We start from the raw sequence: 20,314 nt of genomic DNA on the forward strand, positions 1-20,314 counted from the left end.
GGGGCCGGCCCCTCCTTTCTTCACTTTTTGTTTTGAGATTTAAAGTTGCCCTAGAACATAGAATCAATTATCACCAAGGCATGTTCTCCCTTTTTAACAACCTAGTTATTGCCACTGTAATGGAAGGCTCTGCCCGAGCAGACAATAGTCAGCCTCCAAGGAGGTATACCAGATGCTCGTGTCAAATGATCCTCTAGCTTTCATTGCACCTTCTCTTTTTTCCTGGATTCTACAAGGTCCTTACCTCTGGGCTGAGGGTTCAGGTGTTTCTAGAGTGTCAATAACTCTTCCACCAAGGAACTACTGGCCTCTTGAAATGCTTGAAGTGATGTATTACTTCCTTGTGTCTGTGTATATAATAGTAATAATGATGGCATCCAGCATTTATTAGTGTCTCCTGTGTACCGAATGATGTGCTAGGCATATTGTCTCATTTTATCTCCTTCATAGTCTTTCTCCATCATCATGTTTTGATAAATCGGCAAATTCAACCCCAGAGAGAGAGGATGACTTGCCCAGGGTCATCCAATTGCCTGTTCTGTAAAGTGAATGAAGAGCTACCTGCTCTCAAATCTCGTGCCCTCTTTACTTCCCTAGGAAACTTGGGTCTCCAGTAGCAATTTTACCAACTTCACCGGCATTTTGGAGATGAAAGGAAAGATGCTGTATCTTTTTTCGGAAGCGAACTCTAGGGGACATTTTAAACAAAGTGGGTGATTTTGCATGAGACTGTGTTTAATTTCAGAACGGTGTCCTTTGCTGGCGAAGATAATCAGATGTAATGTCATCTGCAGCCTCTCTGCGTGCGTGATTTCATAAAACTGGTGTAGTAGTTTATTATTATAAAATTAGTATGGCATAGAACAAAGCCGGGAGGCAAGCCAGACAAAATAGACAATGAAGAGTTATATAAGGTTTTGGAAGCACATGGAGTAGAACACAAGCTCACTGTATTTTCTTCTCAATTGTCTGCTGTTTGTTAATGTTTCCTTTTCAACATGATTGCATCTCAGTTTAATAGCACTTGCCATCTCAGGCTTTATGGTGCCAGGCCTGACATAGTTACATCCCCTCTGTGCTAAAAATATTGCATGTATATATTCAACTACAGCCCGACATATTTAGCTAATGGGTTACTCAGGAGCTATGCGCTTATATAATTAAGTGATGTATGTAATTTTGTGTTAACACATTTGCAATGTGTGTTTCCCTGGTGATTGCAATGCTTTATTCTGTGTAAAGTGTGACATTTTAATTCCCGCTGAACAATTTCCTACCTTGATTCACCTTGTTTTTGTGGCAGGGGATTATTTTGCAATCAAGATAAAAGCATTATTTATGAAATTTCTAGACGACCGCATTACTGGGAATTTTTAACTGCAGATCAATCTCCTATTTTATTGATCTTTGTTAAAAATCTTTATTGGAATTTCAATTTAATCTCTATGTTATAGATTTACCCACACTTTTGTCTGCAGGCACATTTTTTTAGGCAGCTTTGCCGGGATGAGGTTCCTTAAAAAGTCGTTCTCACCAGGCAGTCTGCCATCTCCCCCTGGGAACTTTCTTTCTATTAGGTGTTGCTGACTTCTTTCCAGTTTAGGGTTCTCCAGGAGAGAAAGCATCCCTGTGGGTTGGAGGGTCTTGGCGAAACAGGGTGGATCTATAGATGCACAGACAGGGCAGATTTCTGTGAAGCAATTAGGTGGTTGACAATAGTCGGGTCTCAGAGTTACATAGTGAGAATTAAAAGGTGGGCGTACACTTTTCCCCTTCTTAATTGCAATCATGATCTAGGGGAGGTGCTACAGACAGGACAGTGAACCACCCAGGACAAGCCAGCCACCTTGCCCTCTTCAGAGGTGTTTATTTTCTCCAGTGGGATCAGCAGTCAGTACAATTTAACCAACATTTGCTAGACTCTTATCAAGTACCAGACACTGATTTCAAAATATGGTACAGAGAGAGTCACGTGTTCAGTAAATGTTTATTGAGTGCCTACAATGCCAGTGCTACAGTGATCAAGATGGACAACATCTCGGGGCCGGCCCCGTGGCCGAGTGGTTGGGTTCGCACGCTCCGCTGCAGGCGGCCCAGTGTTTCGTCGGTTTGAATCCTGGGCGCAGACATGGCACCGCTCATCGGGCCACGCTGGGGCGGCATCCCGCATGGCACAACTAGAAGGACCGACAACTAAGAATATACAACTATGTACCGGGGGTTTTGGGAAGAAAAAGGAAAAAAATTAAATCTTTCAAAAAAAAAAGATGGACAACATCTCTTTAGAGTCTGAGGGAGAGACACATCCAATTTCAATACAAGGTGATAGGTGCAGGAGAGAAGCCTACTTGATCTAGAAGCCACGGACAAGGGGCTCCTCCCCCCACTGGCAGTGAGGAAAGTAAGGAAAAGCTTTTTAGGGGATGTGATGCCCAATGTGAGTCTAGGAGAACAAGTAGGAGTTGGGGCAGGAGGGACAAAGGCAAAAAAGGAAGGATATTGTTGTCAGAGGAGCAGGGACACACAGGTGTGAGGCCACGTGAGGTGCTGAGGACCTCCAAGGCATTTGTGACTGGTGGAAGATAAGGGGCCCCTCCAAAGTGAGGTCTGCGCTGGCCCACTTCTGGCCCCCAGAGGTCCTGAATTCCCAAGGCCTTTCCTCCTCCAAGGAGGGCCCCTTTGTTATACAGCACAGCCCAACAAAAGCAAGCAGGTGGCAGGCCCTGAGGCCAAATACCGATTACTGCCCTCATGGCTTCGCAAGTGCTTTCCTCTTAGTCCCTCCCACTTGGGTCTGAGCAAACAGCTGGGAGTGTGGTGCACAGAAGTCCCGCCAGAAGGACCCACAGTCCGTGCGCTCCAAGTGAGTTTTCTCAGTTGTATGTTTTGGCATTTGAACACAGTGGGAATGTCCTTGTCAGCTCCCATTTGATTTTATTAATTGCAGTTCCTTGGAAAGTGTGTTTTGGTAACGTGGTCTTGGGATGACAGAGCTCACCCCGCAGAGACCCAAGAGGAGGTATTCAGGGCCCATTGAAAAGCCATCTGCTGCCAAGGCTCTGCTGCTGATCCCACGCAGCCAACAGACATCAGCGTCTATTGCAGCTCTGCCGCTAGCTGTGTGACTTTGGGCAAACTGCAAACTCTCTGGGCCTCCCTTTTCTGATGTGTAAAATAAGAGTTTGGACTGGATGGTATCTAAGATTCTGCTTAAGCTCTGGAATTTCATCATTTTATAAATTACTCAAATGAAGAATCCTACTGTCATCACATCTGTGGTTACACCAACTCCTAGCAGTGACCATTTGAAAAGCCAAGAACCACTGTCTGCACTTCATGTCTTATAATGATTCTCTGGCTCTGTATTTTAGGAGGCCGTCTACACTAGCACTCAAATCTAGATTTTAATTTTTTTTTTTTTTTTGAGGAAGATTAGCCCTGAGCTAATTACTGCCAATCCTCCTCTTTTTGCTAAGGAAGACTGGCCCTGAGCTAACATCCATGGCCATCCTCCTCTACTTTATACGTGGGACGCCTACCACAGCATGGCTTTTGCCAGGCAGTGTCATGTCCGCACCCGGGATCCCAACTGGTGAACGCCGGCCCGAGAAGTGGAACGTTCGAACTTAACCCCTGCACCACCGGGCCGGCCCCTAGATTTTAATTTTTTAAGATAGAAAAGTATTAATAACAATATTAAACTTCTGAATATTCCTAGAATATATGGCAGTATGGCTCAAGTAATCCATTTTATTAGCAATGTCGCAAAAGGCTGTCACCTAGCAGCTCTGTATTATTTCCAGGCCCCGCCCCCCACCCCCACTTCCCTAAGCCCTGCGGCTGTAGTTAATAATGTCAAAAGAATGTTTTAAAATTGCTCTTCTGTTGATTCCAAAGAGTCAGAGCCCTCACGTGGTTAGAGTCCTGGGCTAGGAGTCAAATTCTAAATTTAATTCCAGCCTCTAAGAACGTCTTAGTTCCTTGCTTCCTCACCATTTATCCATGTTTCAGTTTTCTCATCTGCAAAATAGGCATAAGATATCTTGCCCCACAAAAATATTTGCAAACGGCTCTGTTGTACACAAGGATTGGCATTATATTGGGGCAGAATATCATTTTCCATTCCATAATAGGAGTTAAACAAAAGCCCTTTGAGCCTGCACCTTGTGTAAACGCCCTGTGTTTAAATGCTGATGAATTTCAGAGGTCAGCAAACACCGCCCCCCTTCTTTATTATTTTTTTTTTAAGCTAAACAAGGCTAACTAGGGAATTCATTTTGGAATAAAAAGACATGAAAGAAAGGGTATTTCAGCTTGCACAATAGTACAAAGAACAAGAATCATCATGTTTGCTAAAGAACTCACAGCTGTTTAATTTTATAGTAAAATTACTTTAAGAACTTTGCTAATTCACAGACAAAACCAAACAACTGTTGTTGCAACACTGAACTTGCATGTGTGAGTGGAAAAGCCAAGTTAAGATTAATCTGCCCTGAAAATCATATTAAAAATACAGAGCATTTTTGTTAATGCTGGCTGAAGGAGCGGCTTTTATCTAAAGAGAAGACACATAAAAGAGGGAAATGGTACGTTTACTGGTAATAAGAGGAAAAATAGTTTATGTTCTCATGTACTTTGCCCCCAGCTTTTTCTTAAGCTGCTCAGTCTGTTTTAATACCAGGTTTGTTTGCTTTTTGGGGATGGGCCTGTTGGGCAGGAAATTGTCAAGAGGCGTACAGCAGAAATTTCAAATGGTGTTTTTAAAAATTAAAATGAAATACCAAATTAGGTAACCGATTATTAAATTTGGAGTTCAGATTTTTGTAAAATTTTATTTTTAGAGGACATGGATAAATTCTCTACCTACCCTTGGTTCTATAAATTCCAAGTTTCCATATGTTCCTTATTGTCAGAAACAAATAAACTGTTCCTTTTTTAAAAAAAAAAAAAGTGGTTTTCTTCCATATTAGGGAATTATTCAGACTTCTTTCTTTGGTTCCTATAATTCCAGACCAGTTGGAACATCAGTCTATTTTTGGTTATGAAGGAACTTTTAAAATGTGGGCCTGATTTTTTTTAAGGTTCTAAATCTCATAAAAATCAATTTGCCGCATATAGAACAGTTATGGTTGTAAACATAGTGAAGTCATTGTATTCCAGAAAGACAAAGTTCTAATTTCCATGTAACAAGCCCCTCCTCTCGTCCCCTCCCCTCATCCTTCTGCATGTGGGAGGGCTGCTAAATGTAAATTCTAAAACATATAAAACAACATAAGATCGTGATTTGTGGCTATTTCTGTCAAGGATGAATCTTCTTACCTGTATCTGATTAAACTCTCTTGTTCCTTTCTGGATTTTTATGGTTTTCCCACCACATCACATAGATTCACCACCAGAGGGCAACCGAGAGTTTACTTCCAGCTAACAAAGCTAGAAATGGTTTTAATATCAGCTAAAGTGTTTTAACTTGCTAAGGATTTATTTCCCCGCCTTCCAGTTGCCACACAAGCAGCCTCTGAGTTTCCACCAACAGCGAATAATAATCCAAATAAAGTTCTTCTCAGGGAAAATATAGACAGACTGGGGCAGACAAGAGCTTTTGCCCAAATAAGGATCCCTTTTGTGGAGACCCCATGTGTTAGATAACCATCAACTGACAGTTGGTCATGAGTTAATAATGTTGGATGCTGAAATATGCATACCATGTGCTATAAAAGAGTTTGGAGGACAAAGACAAATACTGCTATAGTTAGATATCGGAAACATACCAGAGGTGTGCAGACTGCTTCACTGGATGTATGATGAACCCGCCAAATGATTTCACAAAAGTTATTATGAGTATTATACAGTAAAACGTATAATATTCATTGCACATCTTGTTTATTTTGCTGGGATTTTGGTCTTAATCTCTCTGCATGTTACTCCTTTAAATGCTATAGCAGCTCTTGCCTTCTAAGAAAAGAAAATAGTTCCTAAGCTTATTTCCACCGCTACCATTGCTGTTCTTCTATTTTTACAATGGGATCCCTAAAAGGGGGGTAAGGTAGGGGTTCCATAAAAGAATCCAGGTGGGTGTGTAGCCCTTTGATTGGCATGTTGTATTTAGAGAGCTGTTAACATCTAGTTATGTTTCTGTGTTGCTGCTACCACAGGAATCAAAAAGTGAGGGGGTGGAGGGAACAGGCTTTGATTTCAGCTACTGTGCCCAGTTATTTGGGAGGATGGGACATTGGGCCAGCTGGGCACTGAGCAGCCATCTTCTCAGAGTGATGCCCCGTAGTATTTTGGTGCTAAGAATGACTGGGGAAAGAATGTGTCGCCTCCCCTGCCTGCTAGAACTCAAACCTTTTTGTTCTGTCAACTTTTCTGGGCTTATTGGAACGCCTTTCTTCACCCAGTAATCTCACTTTCTGTCGTATGAAACCGTGGGACTCGAAGCACCTTGGTAAAGCCAAGAAGGCCATGCCCTTGTCTTTATGCTTGACTGTATCTGATCTCTCTACTTACTTGCAAATGAAATCTCCAAAAAGAAAAACACAACCAGACCATGAGTTTATTCAACAATTTGTGGTTAAGAAGCTTCTTCTTTCCAACTAGCCAAAATCACCCAAAATCTATTTTCTCTTTTTTCAGTTTGCGAATGGCTTACATTATACCCAACCCATGTTGGTAGCAGGAGAGAATAATTAGTGAAATAAATAATTAAACAGACTCTCCTTCTCTCTCTCTCTCTCTCTCTCCTCCCCTCTCCCTCCAAGTCTGTTGTCAAGGCTTAACATTTGCTTTGACATCTTAGTTAAAGAAGTTAATGAAATAACATCTTCATTGGGGCCATTTAGTAACCTTGAGTTAATGATTGCCAGATTTGAATTTTACAAAGGCGACATCTCAGCTTGGGCAAAATTTTCAGATACTAACAGCTATACATGACTGTTTTCCATAACAGTGAATAAAATCTTATATTGCACTGAAACTTTGAATCATCACTTTTGCTGATTATTCTAGCTTCACGTTAATCTTATTCTGTCTGCTCTTTAACACGTATTTCCAAGGACATATCTGTAATCACAACATTGAATTGTTGACTAAACAGCATCACCCAAGAGAAAGATAATGTAAGCCACATGTAACTGAAAATTTTCTAGTAACCGCATTTTAAAAGGTAAAAGAAACAGGTAGAATTAATTTTAATAATAATTTAATTTAATAATATATTTTATTTAATCCACAGTATCATTTTAGTATGTAATCAATAGGAAATGCTGTTAATGAGATATTTTACATTTTTTGACATTGTCTTGGAAGTCTAGCATGTATTTTACACCTATGGCACGTCTCAATTTTGGATTAGACATATTTCAAGTGCTCAATAGCCCCGTGTGGCTAGTGGTGACCATATTGGACAGAGTGACTCTAAACAGTCATAAAAATGTTTCATCTTACACTGATAAAGTGAGAAGAAGTTCTAACCTCTTCTGTGCATTCTCTTTGTTCATCCTAAGATTCACGTTAGGATTTCTGTTGTTATCTGTCTGTTGTTTCTCCGCAGGGTGACCTGCACTCCCTCCGATTAACAGAGGCCTTGCCAGGTTATAATCACCTGTCCTTATTTAGAATACTGTCGAGTATTATGGACCTTGTCACACACTCTCCACACACGACCCAGACCCTTTCTCTTCTCATCTGGACCCTCAGTCCACACTGCTCCAACATACACATTCTTCCTTCTCCACTATCTGTCAGTTCCTTGGTATCACAGTAGAGCTTATGAAGTCACTTTCCAGTGTGGTGGCTCATATATATCCACAAATAAGTGAAGGTCAGAGATGGCAGTGGTGGCTCATAAAAGAGGAGGGGAAAAGTGGGATTTACCTGAGCAAAGAAAAATGCCTCCGAGTCTCAGACAAACAAGGATAGTCCTCTTTTTAATTTAAGTAACAGACTACCCCACTTCTTAAATTATTCTCTCTGAAAGATAAAAAAGCATAAAGAGAGTGAAAACTCCCCTTTAAGTACAAATTCCTTTTGGGATCTTTTTAAAAGAAATTGGGAGCCTGTTTGTTGATGACCTTTTTCATATGTGTATTTGTTTGAAAAACTGAATTGTCTCTCATAGCATATTAGTCCAAGTCTGTGAGAAGTTAAATATCTCTACGTTAATCCACATATACACACACAAAAAAAGTCTCTTTTACTTATTTCCAAATGGAGAATGTTTTCTTTAGAGATGTAGCGAATCAATTATCCTCAATGTTGAAAATGGAATATCTCATTTCTAAACCTGGAGAAATGGCTGAACAAGAATGTTCTGTTTATATATGAGTTTAAAAACTGCCCTGATATTTACTGCTCCCTGCAAGGCTGTTCCATACAAAAATGTAGCTTTCACTTCTGGGCTGTCATGTTCAATAGTAACACCACAGAGCATATTGATCATGGACTAGAATGAGTGGGTTTATTGATTGTAACAAAAAGAAGAAAAGAGAGAGACAAAAATTAATTCTCTATGTTTAAGAGTTCCTATCTTTATAAACTTCATAAATTATAGAAATCAAAATGTCCTTAAAAAGTATATCCAGAGTGGCTCCTTAAATAGCCTAAAAAAAAAGAGACAAGTATCAAGTGTCTTAAATTAATACTCTATTCTTATTATAGACAATCGTACTAAGAAAAACTAAATCTATGTTTATGGAATAGTTTTAAAAAAATTAAAACGTGAGTTATTTCGAAATCTTAAGAAAAAGTATATAGTAAGCATTGAAACAGCACACTTATTCTAATTATAATAGCTTTCATGCAGTTTCTTCCTCAACATCCAGCCTGATCTCCATTAAGAGAGGAGCCTAGGGTCCAGGGCCTAGAAATGGCTCCTGGGTACCTGGATTCTGGGGAGATGAATAGTGGGAGAAAGGAGTTGCCAGGTAAATATAAAAGTGGAAGTTTGAGTCACTATGGTATTCTTAGAGTCCATTTTTGGGTTTGCTGTGTTTGTGACTTTATGACAAGACCTTGCAGTGGGGAAGGAAATCAGACCCTTTGTGTGCAGTATTAGCCCTGATACAGCACTGCCACCTGTGCCTTAAAGAGCAAGCTAAGTCCTCAGGTGTCCACTCTGCCCTGATGTCTCTTTACAGGCTATTTGGAATTTTAAGGCAAAAGAGTTTTCCCATAGGCTCCTGATGCCATGGTACGTAGACCTCATCGCCCCAAAGACGAATAAGCGTTTGCAAAACTGCCATGAGCCACCACCTCCAGCCCCTTGCGGGTCCTGAAGGTGTCCTTTCACTGAGAATTATCTCACTGGAGGATTCTGTGGGTAGCCGGAACAGACCAAAAGTAAGGTGAGAGTTTGAAAGGCATGGATTTCAATCTTCTTCCCAATAATTCCAAAATTCTCTCCTTAGAAAGTCCATCTTCTGAAAACCCAGAATCTATCCTCACTCTACCTAGATTTAGCTCCCAGATTTTCCCTTTATTCCAAAAGTGGTAGTAAAAAGAGTCTATAAACCCCTTCTTCTTTGCCAGCGCCCTTGTAGACAAGCCTATTATAGACTTCTAGAACATTTTTGCACTCCTTTGGATTTCACTACATCATTTCAGAATAATTATAGATAACATTTGGTCATTTAAATTTCTCTCCCTCTCAAGACACAGAGGGGAAATAAAGATAGAAATGTGCCCATCACTGCTGGTAAAACTTGACTGAAAAAGAGGTTTGCTTGTGTTTTAATGGCAAGAATGCATGGAGTCACATGCTTCCAAACCAATTAGCAATACAGATGAGCTAGCAAGCCGAGCTCCATTTATAGGGTGGGGGAAGGGGAGAAGTCAAATAATCTGTGTTTTTAAGTGTTTCTGAGAAATGAAGACCTCCAGGGCAGAGAGAAGGCGGATCAGGAAATAGCTATGCAAATCACATGCCTATGAAATTACTAAAACTTTGATCAGGGGCATTAACAATTGCTCCAGCATTCATAAGCCTGAAACAAGGAGTGAGTAAGACTAGGCATGTTTTGGAAAGGATTACAAGAGTGTTTACTTACGTGGTTTGTTGAGCAGTCAATGAAGTCCACGGCTGTTTTGGACTTAAGCTGCCTGAGAGCAGTGCAGGTATGACAAATGCAGTAATACATTCCACTCTCATTAGTGACTCTCGGGGATCTCAATGATTTTGACAAAGAGCCAAAGTGACTGGACCTCGTATAAAGCCTGCTTCATTCCCCCCCCCCCCCCCGCCCCTTTCTAACAACACAACTGCTTCCCCTTCCACAGGAGGTAGAAGGGGACCTGGATTCTGTGAGAGTGCAGTTCACTGGAAATGCTAAACTGTAGTTAGTAGGCACTGTGGTTCAAGCAAAGTCAGGGTATGGTTGGGTTAAAACAAACTTGGAAACTCAAAGCAGCCATGACATCCAAAGTGGCAAATGGACGCCTTCCTCTGGGGCATGTCCATTGGACATTGTTCGTGACTGTGTGGTTTTGGGTTTTGGTGGCATTTAAGAGTGAGGGTGGCTCTCGTCTGGAGTCATAACTCCCAACTCATCTTTCTAATGCCTTTATTGGAGAAAAAAATTATTTTAAAAAGGGAACTGTCAGAAGAATTGCAGAAAATAATAACTCTCTTGCAGCATTTTTTTTTTTTTCACCATGCCTCTTGCTTTAAATTCATCATTTAAATGAGAATATCCCAGAAGATGGAGTTGTGCTTGCTAAGGGCCCTGTGTGTTTATATCTCAGACAACACAGTAGCTTCTCAAACATTTTTATTGGGATGTGGAGGATTGTTTATAGGAAAACAGAATAAAAGTAAACTTGAATATTCTTAAATCTGTATGTAATTAACGTTCTGTGAATTCAGGAAAATATTCAACCAATTAACAGACGTTGAGTACCAGGGGCCAGAGTTTTCCGGCATCACTGTGTTGGGTATGGAGCAGTGACTGTATGGAATAACTGTGGATTTGAAATCAAAATTTCAGGGAATCATTTATGAATTTTTAAAATAAAAATGTTGGCTTTAAGTTAAAACCAAAATGAGAGCTGCTGTTTTTCTTTTCTTTTTTTCCAGGTATTTGAAAACTGAAATTCTGTAAGAGATTATCTGTGAAATGCCTTTCTTTTATTACACCCATAAATTTCAGGAGTGGCTTTGATCAAGCCTCCTGCCATTCTTGGTTTCTAAATCTTTTCCTCATATGTTAATACCTTTAAAAACACTCATCTTATTTTTGTTGTAGTGAAAGAGGAAGTTTCTAAATAGTCGAAAGGGAAACATTGAAAATAGAACACATTAAGTGATAACTAAATTAGGGTAGGGTTTTTTTTTTTTTTTTCCAGAAAGAGCAATGCTCCATGCTGAAACTTGCCAGAATATTTTAAGATTATTGTCTATAAAGAAAATGTACCAGAGAATTGAGGTCCTCAGAGGAAAGGCATTACAGAAATGCAAAGTATTATCAGTAATGCACACTATACATAGAACGTTTGTCAGTCTTTAATACTTCCATCAGTGGAGTTTAGTTTTCTGGCTCATGTTTAGCGTTTAAAGCACACACACGCACACCACACACACAACTTACAAATCAAATGAGTTAACGCTCTGCCGACTTCCTCTAGACATTGACCCTGGGGGTCAAACTCTTAGGAAAATGATGCCTGGTTTTCCATTCCTCTAATTCCAGTCCCCACCAACAAGCAAGTCCTATCTCTGAGTGGAAGCTCACAGAGAATTTCTCGAGAGAATATGTAGCTGCGTTGGCAACAAAATCCTCTCTGCAAAATAAGAAGAAAGTGTTGTTAACTGATGAGTCAGTCCAGCTTTTATAACAGTTTATCTTCGTGGTATTTCCAAGAGCATAAATGTTATAAAAAAGAGAGATGGTCATGACAGGAAGAACACAGTAGAAAAAAAACAGGAACATTTAAGCCAAAAGCAATTGACTTTGCCAGTAACTGGTTACATTTCCTTTGTTTTATTATTATTATTGCAAGAGTTGGGGTTGAGATGAAAGTTTCCCACACCTGCACTGCCCTGACACATAACTTATCAGAACGCAGAGTGAGGTAAATATATTATGAAATGCCTGCAACTCTCTGCTTCTAAACTCTTTAAGAAAAAAACCCGAAAACTTGTTTTGCTACATTGTCTTTCAAAAAAAGACTGTAATTCATTAATAGTGGGAGGAGTTCAAAAAAGGAAAAAACAGAATACACGGGTTGGATGTCAGAGGAGTCTGGAGCACTGGCGGTAGCTGAGTCTCCTGGGATTAGCACCTATAGAAATAGAAGTGACCTCACAACGGTGAATAGTAGTTAATTTCGTGGCACTGAGTAAGAGGAACAGATGGGCAGTCAGAGAGGAAAGATGTTTTTAAAACCACAGAGATCTTTCACTGATTTAGCAGAAGAGTCAGTGGCTGTCTGCAAAGGGAGAATGTGCATGGTGCTCTGACTAAGTTTTATTGGAACTCTGTGGCTGTAGTCTTATCACCCACCGCCGAATCAACATCGAGGGGGACCCTGCTCCCTGTCAAGTGTACAGGATGCTGTTTGCTTCCTGGGATGGGCTGCAGCGCCCTGGAGCTATGTGGTACTTGAGAGTGTTTTCATTTGGGCAAAGCTCCCTGGTGACTGCCAGCCCAAGTTAATAATATAAATATCTCATTATGAGACAGAGTAAGTGTGTGTGTCGGTCTGTTGAAGAGAAGTTACTTAAAGTAGGGGCTCTGAATAAACTCCAGCTGCCTCATTTGGAATCCTTGTGCTACCAGTAACCAGTTGCATGACCTAAGACAAGTAATTTTATCTGGCTCTCAATTTCCTGGTCTATAAAATGGGAATAATAATCGCACCTTACGGTTGGCTTGTTGTGAGCTTTAAATAAGTGATTGTATGCAAAGCGCTGACTAGCACAGAGAAAGTGCTCAGTATCAACTATAATTATTATTCGTGTATAATATTGAAAATATTTGTGCAAAGAACATTGACTGAACTCTATGATGAGTCAGGCCAGGGCTGGGCAGTGGATTATATACACATGTAAAGGTAATGGGGCATTTATTGCTTCACGCTATTTTTTTTTTTTTTTTTGGAATAGAATTGACTAGAGCCAGTAACGCTCTCAGTAGGTGTTCTGCTGGCCTTCCAGAATGGTTTTGCTGGTAGAGATCAATCTCATTGAAAGCACTGGAGCTGGTGTAACTCTGGAGTCTTAAGATTTGGATTCTCTCAGTAGGTACAGAGCCCTTAGCTGTCAAGGAGAGGACAGGTTTAGATTGGTCCAGGGCTACTGAAAGGAGGTGGAGCTGTTTCTTATGTAAAAGAATTAAAGGCGAGAACCTCCAGCCTACCTCTGACACCACCCCACTGTAAAGCATTTGTTTTCACTGACCCACCTAGCAGCAAATGATGTGTTTTCTTGACCTTGTAGGAAAAAAATGTAGGGGCCAGAATTTTTGCTCTCCCCTAAAGCTAGCCCCTCAATCCCAAAGCTTCACCTGGGGTCTTGTGGATCCAAGAGATCTCGAATTGTATTATGGGACTGCCACCCTGTCCTGCGTGCTTCATTCCCCCTGGGACTTTGAACATCTGCTCTTCAGGGCATTTGTGCACTGTATGTGGGACAAGATCATGTCAGACACAATGGCTTAACAGTAATCTGCAACCAAAGGCCTTAGGTTTCCTGTCTCAATTCCCAGAGCAAAATCAAGTCCCTGGTGTATGTTCCCAGAGTTCAAGTATACATAGCAAAGATGAATAAAATTTTACCTCTGCCCAGAGTGACAGGTATATATAGGCGGTCAGGTTGCAGGTCCAGCTCGTGAAGACACGAAGGATGTATATGTGGGCATCTGTATTTCTGTTAATTACTTGTTCATTCAACAAATTCATCTTATGCAATGCCCCCTCCTCAGCGTGTGGGGGGGAGGTAAGAGAAGAATCCGTTATGTTCTTACCCTTAAGGACTCTCCAATTTAGTATAATAATAAGCCATAAAACATAGCTACAGTACAAAGAATACAGTGACACCCTCCATAAGAGAAGGTCAGAAAAGGAGTTCAGAGGGGAGACTAAAAGAAGTATTTGAGTTTGAGACGTGAGCGATTGGTGGGTTTTACCTAACTAGACCTGAATATCTGTGTTCTCGCCGTATTAGGAACAAAAGGCTTTTTCTCTTGATCAAATCCCATTTAGAGTTTAAGTCTGTGTGACTAGAATATTAGGTGCTAGTCTGTTCTAAATTTGTCATTCTCAGAATCTGCTAGGGAAGGACATCAGCTTCTCTGGTTTCTGAAAACAGCTCAAAGAATGGAGAAAATAGACCCAATTTGGGGATGACTTATTGTCGGTTCCCGGAACTTTTGCCTTTATTTAAAACAGCCTGTTCAACGCAAGTTCTATCTAAAAGGCCTTGGGGATTTGAAAGCTTTTCTGGAAATAAATGCCTTTTAGGTTTAAATGCTTTTTGCCAAAATGTTAGGAAGGAAAGATCATAGTAACAAGTCTTAGAACAGAGGCGATATTGTTTTGTTTCTTTTAATGAAATGCCTCAGACCTACCCAAGTTCTGTTTATTTCTGTCAGCTTTCTGCTCGGCTGTTATTTTGATAAGGGACGTGAAAGGACATCCTTCCCTCACGGTCATTAGAGTCTTAGCACTTGGGTCAGTTGTGGAAACACTTCTGTGCTACACTAAGTCTTCAAACCAAAACAGTCCACGCCCTGGCTCCAGGCTGAGGACCGACCGTGTCAGTTCATGGAAGGTGGCATCAAATTGACAGGGAGCAGGAGGTCAGGATCCACAAAACAGGCCGATGAAATCACCAGCCCCGTGCAGGGAGGTGGAGAGAGCAGAGCCCTCCCTGCCAGTCTGGCAACTCCAGCAAGTCCTCAGAGCTCATCCCACACACTCCGTGCTAGTCACTGCTGTGTGTTTACATGAGTAATGGAGCTGCCGGGGGAGGGGAGTTGTAAGCAGAGCGCTGAGCCTCGCAGCTCGCATTCGCATTCGCGGGGAAGCTGACATCCACACCAAGTCAAGTCGAGACTTCCAGGGAAGGGCCGGGAAGCAGTCACATGCTGTAGCTTTCATGAGCACAGACATCATCAGGCAGATGTTTGTCGACTGGAATGGGTAATCGCTACTTTCTCTTTGCTTGGTTTTTGTTTGTGAGTTTGTTTACCTTTGCTAATTCCAGGCTGGCTTTCCGGGATGGCCTTTCAGAGGAACGTTTCGGGGAGATGAGAGGAGAGTGGATTTGGGAAGGGAGAGGCTGAGCCCCAAAGCCACTTTTTAAACTTTTGCCTGATGGTGAAGGCGGCTCTACTTTATTGAGCTTTACCAACAGCAAAACTGCAATCCACACTAGAAGATCAGATGAGTGGGATGATTTTGTTTGTAAGATGAGCACAATGTAAAATGTCCTAAAACCACTGGCTAACTATGTGACATAGTAAGATGAACAACATTTAAGAGGGTTCGAGTTGTTCAGATTTGGCACAGTCATAATCATACCTTAAAGTACTAAAAAGTGTGGGTACCTTGAAAGGTCTGAAAGAAATTGCTTGGGGTATAATTCATTAGTTTGGAATTCTTGAAGGGCTAGTTGGTTAGTTGATTTGTTTTAATTTTGTTTGACTTGGGTGACTGATGAAGTTAAATGTAAAAGCTGACGCCAGACAGTCGTAGCCCTCAATAAACAGCAGCCTTTTTTTCTTTTCTTCCTGCTTTCTGTGTGGATCTTAAAGGGAATCAGGCTCAACATCAAGGATAAAATAGAACTTTGATTTGTGTCTTGTCTACAGCTTTTAAAAAGTATAATCTCCATGGAAGCAGGCTAACCCCAGTGTGATCTTTGGAAGTTCTTTTAAATAACCTTCAAGATCTTCATAAAAAAATATATTGAAAAGGAAAAGGGAGCACGCTGATTTAAATATATCTGCCAGATTTGTTGAGATTTGAAACATGCTGGTCACAAGATTATTAGTAAACCCATAGAATAATATTTTTCAGATTGTTAGCGTGATGCCTCTCTCTGTAGCTCTCTCTCTACTTATTTGTATCATAATTTTAGAAAATGCTTATGTCTCCACTTTTGAAGAGAGGTGTTTTCAATCGTTACATTACTACGATACCGTAATGGGCTGGCATATCACTTAGATTTTCTGAAAACAAGATAGAAAACAAAAAACAAAGAATAATCTCGGAGCCTGGCTCAGGGCTGTGTTTTCTAACAATGGGGAAGTGCATTTTCCTTATCATTATCGCTTAGAGCTAAGGGCTTCCCTTTATTTATATTAATTAGACATGTTGAAGTGTAATAGATCAGCTTTGGGAAACATGTACAGAAGTGTGTAGTCTACCAGGATGCAACCGTTCAGAGAGAGGAGCCTAAAATGAGGGTTGGCTGCCACAGACGTGTACATTTCTCGAGACAATCAGAGGGGACCACTCCTGTAGTACGCTTCTCAGTCTTTAATAAGGAAACCTATGCAGATGAAAATGTTTCTGAATTGTTCTCCATCTGTTTTCAGCGCCAAATCTTAAAGGCAGACCACGCAAGAAGAAGCCATGCCCACAGAGAAGAGATTCTTTCAGTGGGGTTAAAGATTCCAACAACAATTCCGATGGCAAAGCCGTTGCCAAGGTACGTTCGTTTGCTCCACGGTATTCGTTTGCCTGCATCTTTTTATTTTTCCTTTTTCTGCTTTCTCTCTGCTCCTGTGTCCTGGTGGCAGTTTTCAACTCAGAATCTGACTTTGGTATTCACAGCTCTCTGCTGAGTCTGTTGCTGCCACCTCCCCTCGCCTGGTGTCGGGAGGAGGGGGAAGTGTAGGCATTTTGATTAGTCAACACAAAGACTTCCCACCTCCCAGTTTGGCCTGTTGGGTAAAGGACAGATGATTAAGCGCCCACGTCACTGAGGCTGAGATTTCATAGTAGGTGACACAATGACATAGTTTACTCTGCTTGTATCAAAAATAGACCAGCTGAACCATCCTCTTTCTGAATGTGTTCATTTAAATATGTTTGAGATTAACAGAGGATGAAATTAGGAACGGCTAGAATTAATCTTTTCAGCTATTTTTTTTCAAAGTCACCTCTAATTTACCTTAGAGTAAAATTGAAGACACATAGCAAAATATTTACATGTATACATATACCCATGAGTATATTTAGATGTTTTTAAAGATCTCTCATAATGCAGAATGAAAGTCCAAATTCTACACTGTTTTTCAAGACCCAGCCCTGTTTTGCCTAAGCCTTCTTTGGAATCTTGAAAATGCATGCCTGAGGTATTTAGCACTGTGAAGGGTGAAGTGTCACTTCATATTTTTAGACTTATCCTTTTGACTTTTGTGGGCTTGGGTCAGATTTCCCTGGTTCTCTTTACGGAGTGTTTGCGTACAGGTGTTGTTTCTGTGCCAAAGACAGCAATAGCCCCTTTAGGACCTGAATTGAAGACTGCATTTCAACTGACATCACGTTTCCAGATCTAAGGACTAAACCTATGAAAATGGGAACATTTTGATTATTGGTGACCTTGGAAGATTCTGATGTAGAAAAACGTGAATTCAGTTCTATGTTGACCATCTACTGTTTTTCTGCCGCGTGCTCCACTCCTCCTACCAGTGTAATGAAGCAAATCCTAGACGAGCACATTCTAGAAATCTTCTTTTCAAGGATGATTGCTTCATGGGGAATTTCTGAGGACTTTTTGATTAGGATTTCTTCATGCTTCTGAGACTGCAAAGGGTTAAAAAGAGATCGATCAGTAGAAATGTATATTTTCTGGCTAAAAACAAATCTGTCTTTCCCTCAAGTGATTTCTGTTCTGTTCATTTAACCTTGTGTGAGTGAGTCTACATGGATTCCAAGAATGACATTTTCTAGTAATTTGGACATCTCGACCCTAGAACTACCTATGTAGGACTTCAGCTTCCATGATCTTGAAGGATGTCAGCAGGAACAGTTTATTCCCTGTGTTGTGGTTTGCAAGATGCTGCAGAATGGAGCGGGAATTTAGGATCATAACATTCAGCAGAGCTTGTACTGCCAATACCTTGTGTTGGCACCCTGCCCCATACTTCTAAGATGACATCATGTGTTTATGCCAGCATGTTCTGTACCTGAGCCCAGCAGGATGAAGCTCCTTCTCATGTCATTTGGAGTCACTACCAAAGTATGCCTCTGGGAGTTTTGCAAAATTCATACAATTGATCGGAAAGAACAGCACCTCCAATATCTTTCTCCATGGAAGGCAGCTTCAGGACTCACACTATGACCCACAAAACTGCAGAGAACAAGAGGCTGTTCCATATTTGATGTTCACTGACATATCCTTCTTAGGAGGGGTAGTAGCCAAGTGACTACTGAGTTTTTTAAGTGACCCTTCCCACCCCACCTCCCACCAGTGCTGCCATTCAGAATCTTTATGAGGAGGAAGATCATCCTCCATCGTTGGTTGCAGTGGTGAATGGATGAATGTCAGGCTGCAGTCAGCTGCTGGGGACTGGTCTAAATGCCCAGCTCTTCTCAGAGCCTTGGATTATGGTCCTGCCTTGGCTGCTTCCAGTGGGTCTGGCAAGACCACTTCACCTAGAAGAGAGAGACTGGTAGGTATGAAGTATGGTGGGCTTATCTATTGGCACCAACCGACAGGTATAAAATCCCTACAGAATGAACAAGCCACATCTGGGGCGAGGACAACAACTAAAGAGTTTTCTGCCTTAAAGTGGTCTTTTCTCATGGAATGCTACAGTAGAAATTACAAGCCTGTGACCATCTGATCATTTGCTGAACTAGAAGCAACATTTCAAATGACAGTTTGGCTTTATGACCAAGACCTGTGTGACTGTTTTTTTCAAAAGTGCCTCAAATCAACCATTTCTAACTATGGATAAGTTCCAGCTTCCTGCAGCTCCACAGAGAAGAGCTCTTAGAGTGAGAACCCACTAGGTTTGTTGTGTGCATGACTGGAAAAGCAAGTCAAGCAATTTGCCTGTTCCCGTCAAAAGTTTGCACTCTCTTAATGAGAACATGAAAACTAGCTCTGCAAGACTCTGTTCTCCAAGGGACAGAGAATTTCATGGCTTTCCAAAGACAACAAAAGTCACATGGGGAAGAGGCTACCACTTCTCTGCAGATGCCATGAATGGGTCCAACTCAAATCCTGCCATTTCGCTGGGATCACCTTACAGCAGCAGATGTAGGGACCAAGGTATCTCAGCCTGGGTCTACAATGAAAGGCCTCCGTTGACAGAAAGCAAGTGACTTTTCACATCCTGTAAGCACTTTCCAAAGGCCAGAAGTACCTAACGGGTGATTTGTATTCCAAAAAGAACGTAAAAAGGGAAACCATGGTGTGTAAAATGCTCTTTCATTTCAATCACAAAAATACTTTCGGTATTTCACAAATGGGATACTTTCATTATTTTCAGTATTTTTCCTCCCATTTGATCCTCAGAACTACTCCCAGGGATTATCCTTCCTGCTTTCCTGAGGGAGAAAATGAGGTTCTCCCAGCAAGTTAGTGACCAAATTGAAACTAGACACTGGCTGTTCCCCGCTGGTTCAGCACATCTTGCTGCCCCCGTTGAGGCTGGATTAGTTATAACTCTATCCAGTGAAAGGATGTGGTTAATATCAAATAGGTGGTGGTTCACTGAAAACGTTAAATGTGGATTCTTTAATTAGTACTTCCTCAGTCACTTTGGAAACCCCAAAGCTCTTAGTGAACTCAACAAGTATAAGGTGTTCAGGTCGGGAAAAACACATCTAGTAATTAACTGTTACCATCAAAAGGTTGGGCTTTCTCAAGGTCAACACGAAGACTGGTTCCTGTTGAATATTTCAGTAGATTAAAATGCTGAGAATGTTTTGGATAAATGTGGAAAAATGTAGAAAGGAACTTGGCCTGGTCGTGCCCAGAAACAGAATAATACCCTAAAGGGCTCATTTATGTTAACGGAAGAAATGTATGGAGCTGATCCAAGAAAGGAAATCACTGTTCACTTCCTTTGAAGCACCTGTTCCTCCCCCCTCCCCGAGGAACCTGCTGGGAAGCCCACTGACATTCAGGATGGGGTTCAGCAGGTGGCAGCCTGGCTTCACCTGGAGCCTTGTCTACGAAGCAAGGTGTCTGATTGACTTTGGGCCTGGTTTGCACACCCCCTCCATGCTTTCCTTCTGTTTCTGGGTGTTTCCGCACAGGTGAGGCAGAAGCTTAGGCAGCTATCTAGATACTGAGGGGGGCAAACTTCATACCCCCTTAACAGTAGTGCTTCTGATCTAGCAATATAAATAATGGCCCATT

At 41.3% G+C, this 20,314-nt stretch overlaps 1 protein-coding gene across 5 annotated transcripts in view; it reads left to right on the forward strand.

Moving 5' to 3' along the window:
* The window catches only part of ARID5B (AT-rich interaction domain 5B), a 175,651-nt gene that overhangs the window by 116,031 nt on the left and 39,306 nt on the right, over positions 1–20,314 (forward strand). For 4 of the 5 annotated variants that reach the window (XM_008532588.2, XM_008532580.2, XM_008532595.2 and 1 more), the window contains one exon: positions 16,533–16,645. In XM_008532588.2, coding sequence (XP_008530810.1) covers positions 16,533–16,645 — 113 coding nt within the window. Of the gene's footprint in view, positions 1–14,481; positions 15,133–16,532; positions 16,646–20,314 lie in introns of those variants that run through there. The other variant, XM_008532604.2, reaches the window with a different exon arrangement.

Source organism: Equus przewalskii, chromosome 1 (genome assembly GCF_037783145.1).
Source record: "Equus przewalskii isolate Varuska chromosome 1, EquPr2, whole genome shotgun sequence".
NCBI classification, from domain to species: Eukaryota; Metazoa; Chordata; class Mammalia; order Perissodactyla; family Equidae; genus Equus; species Equus przewalskii.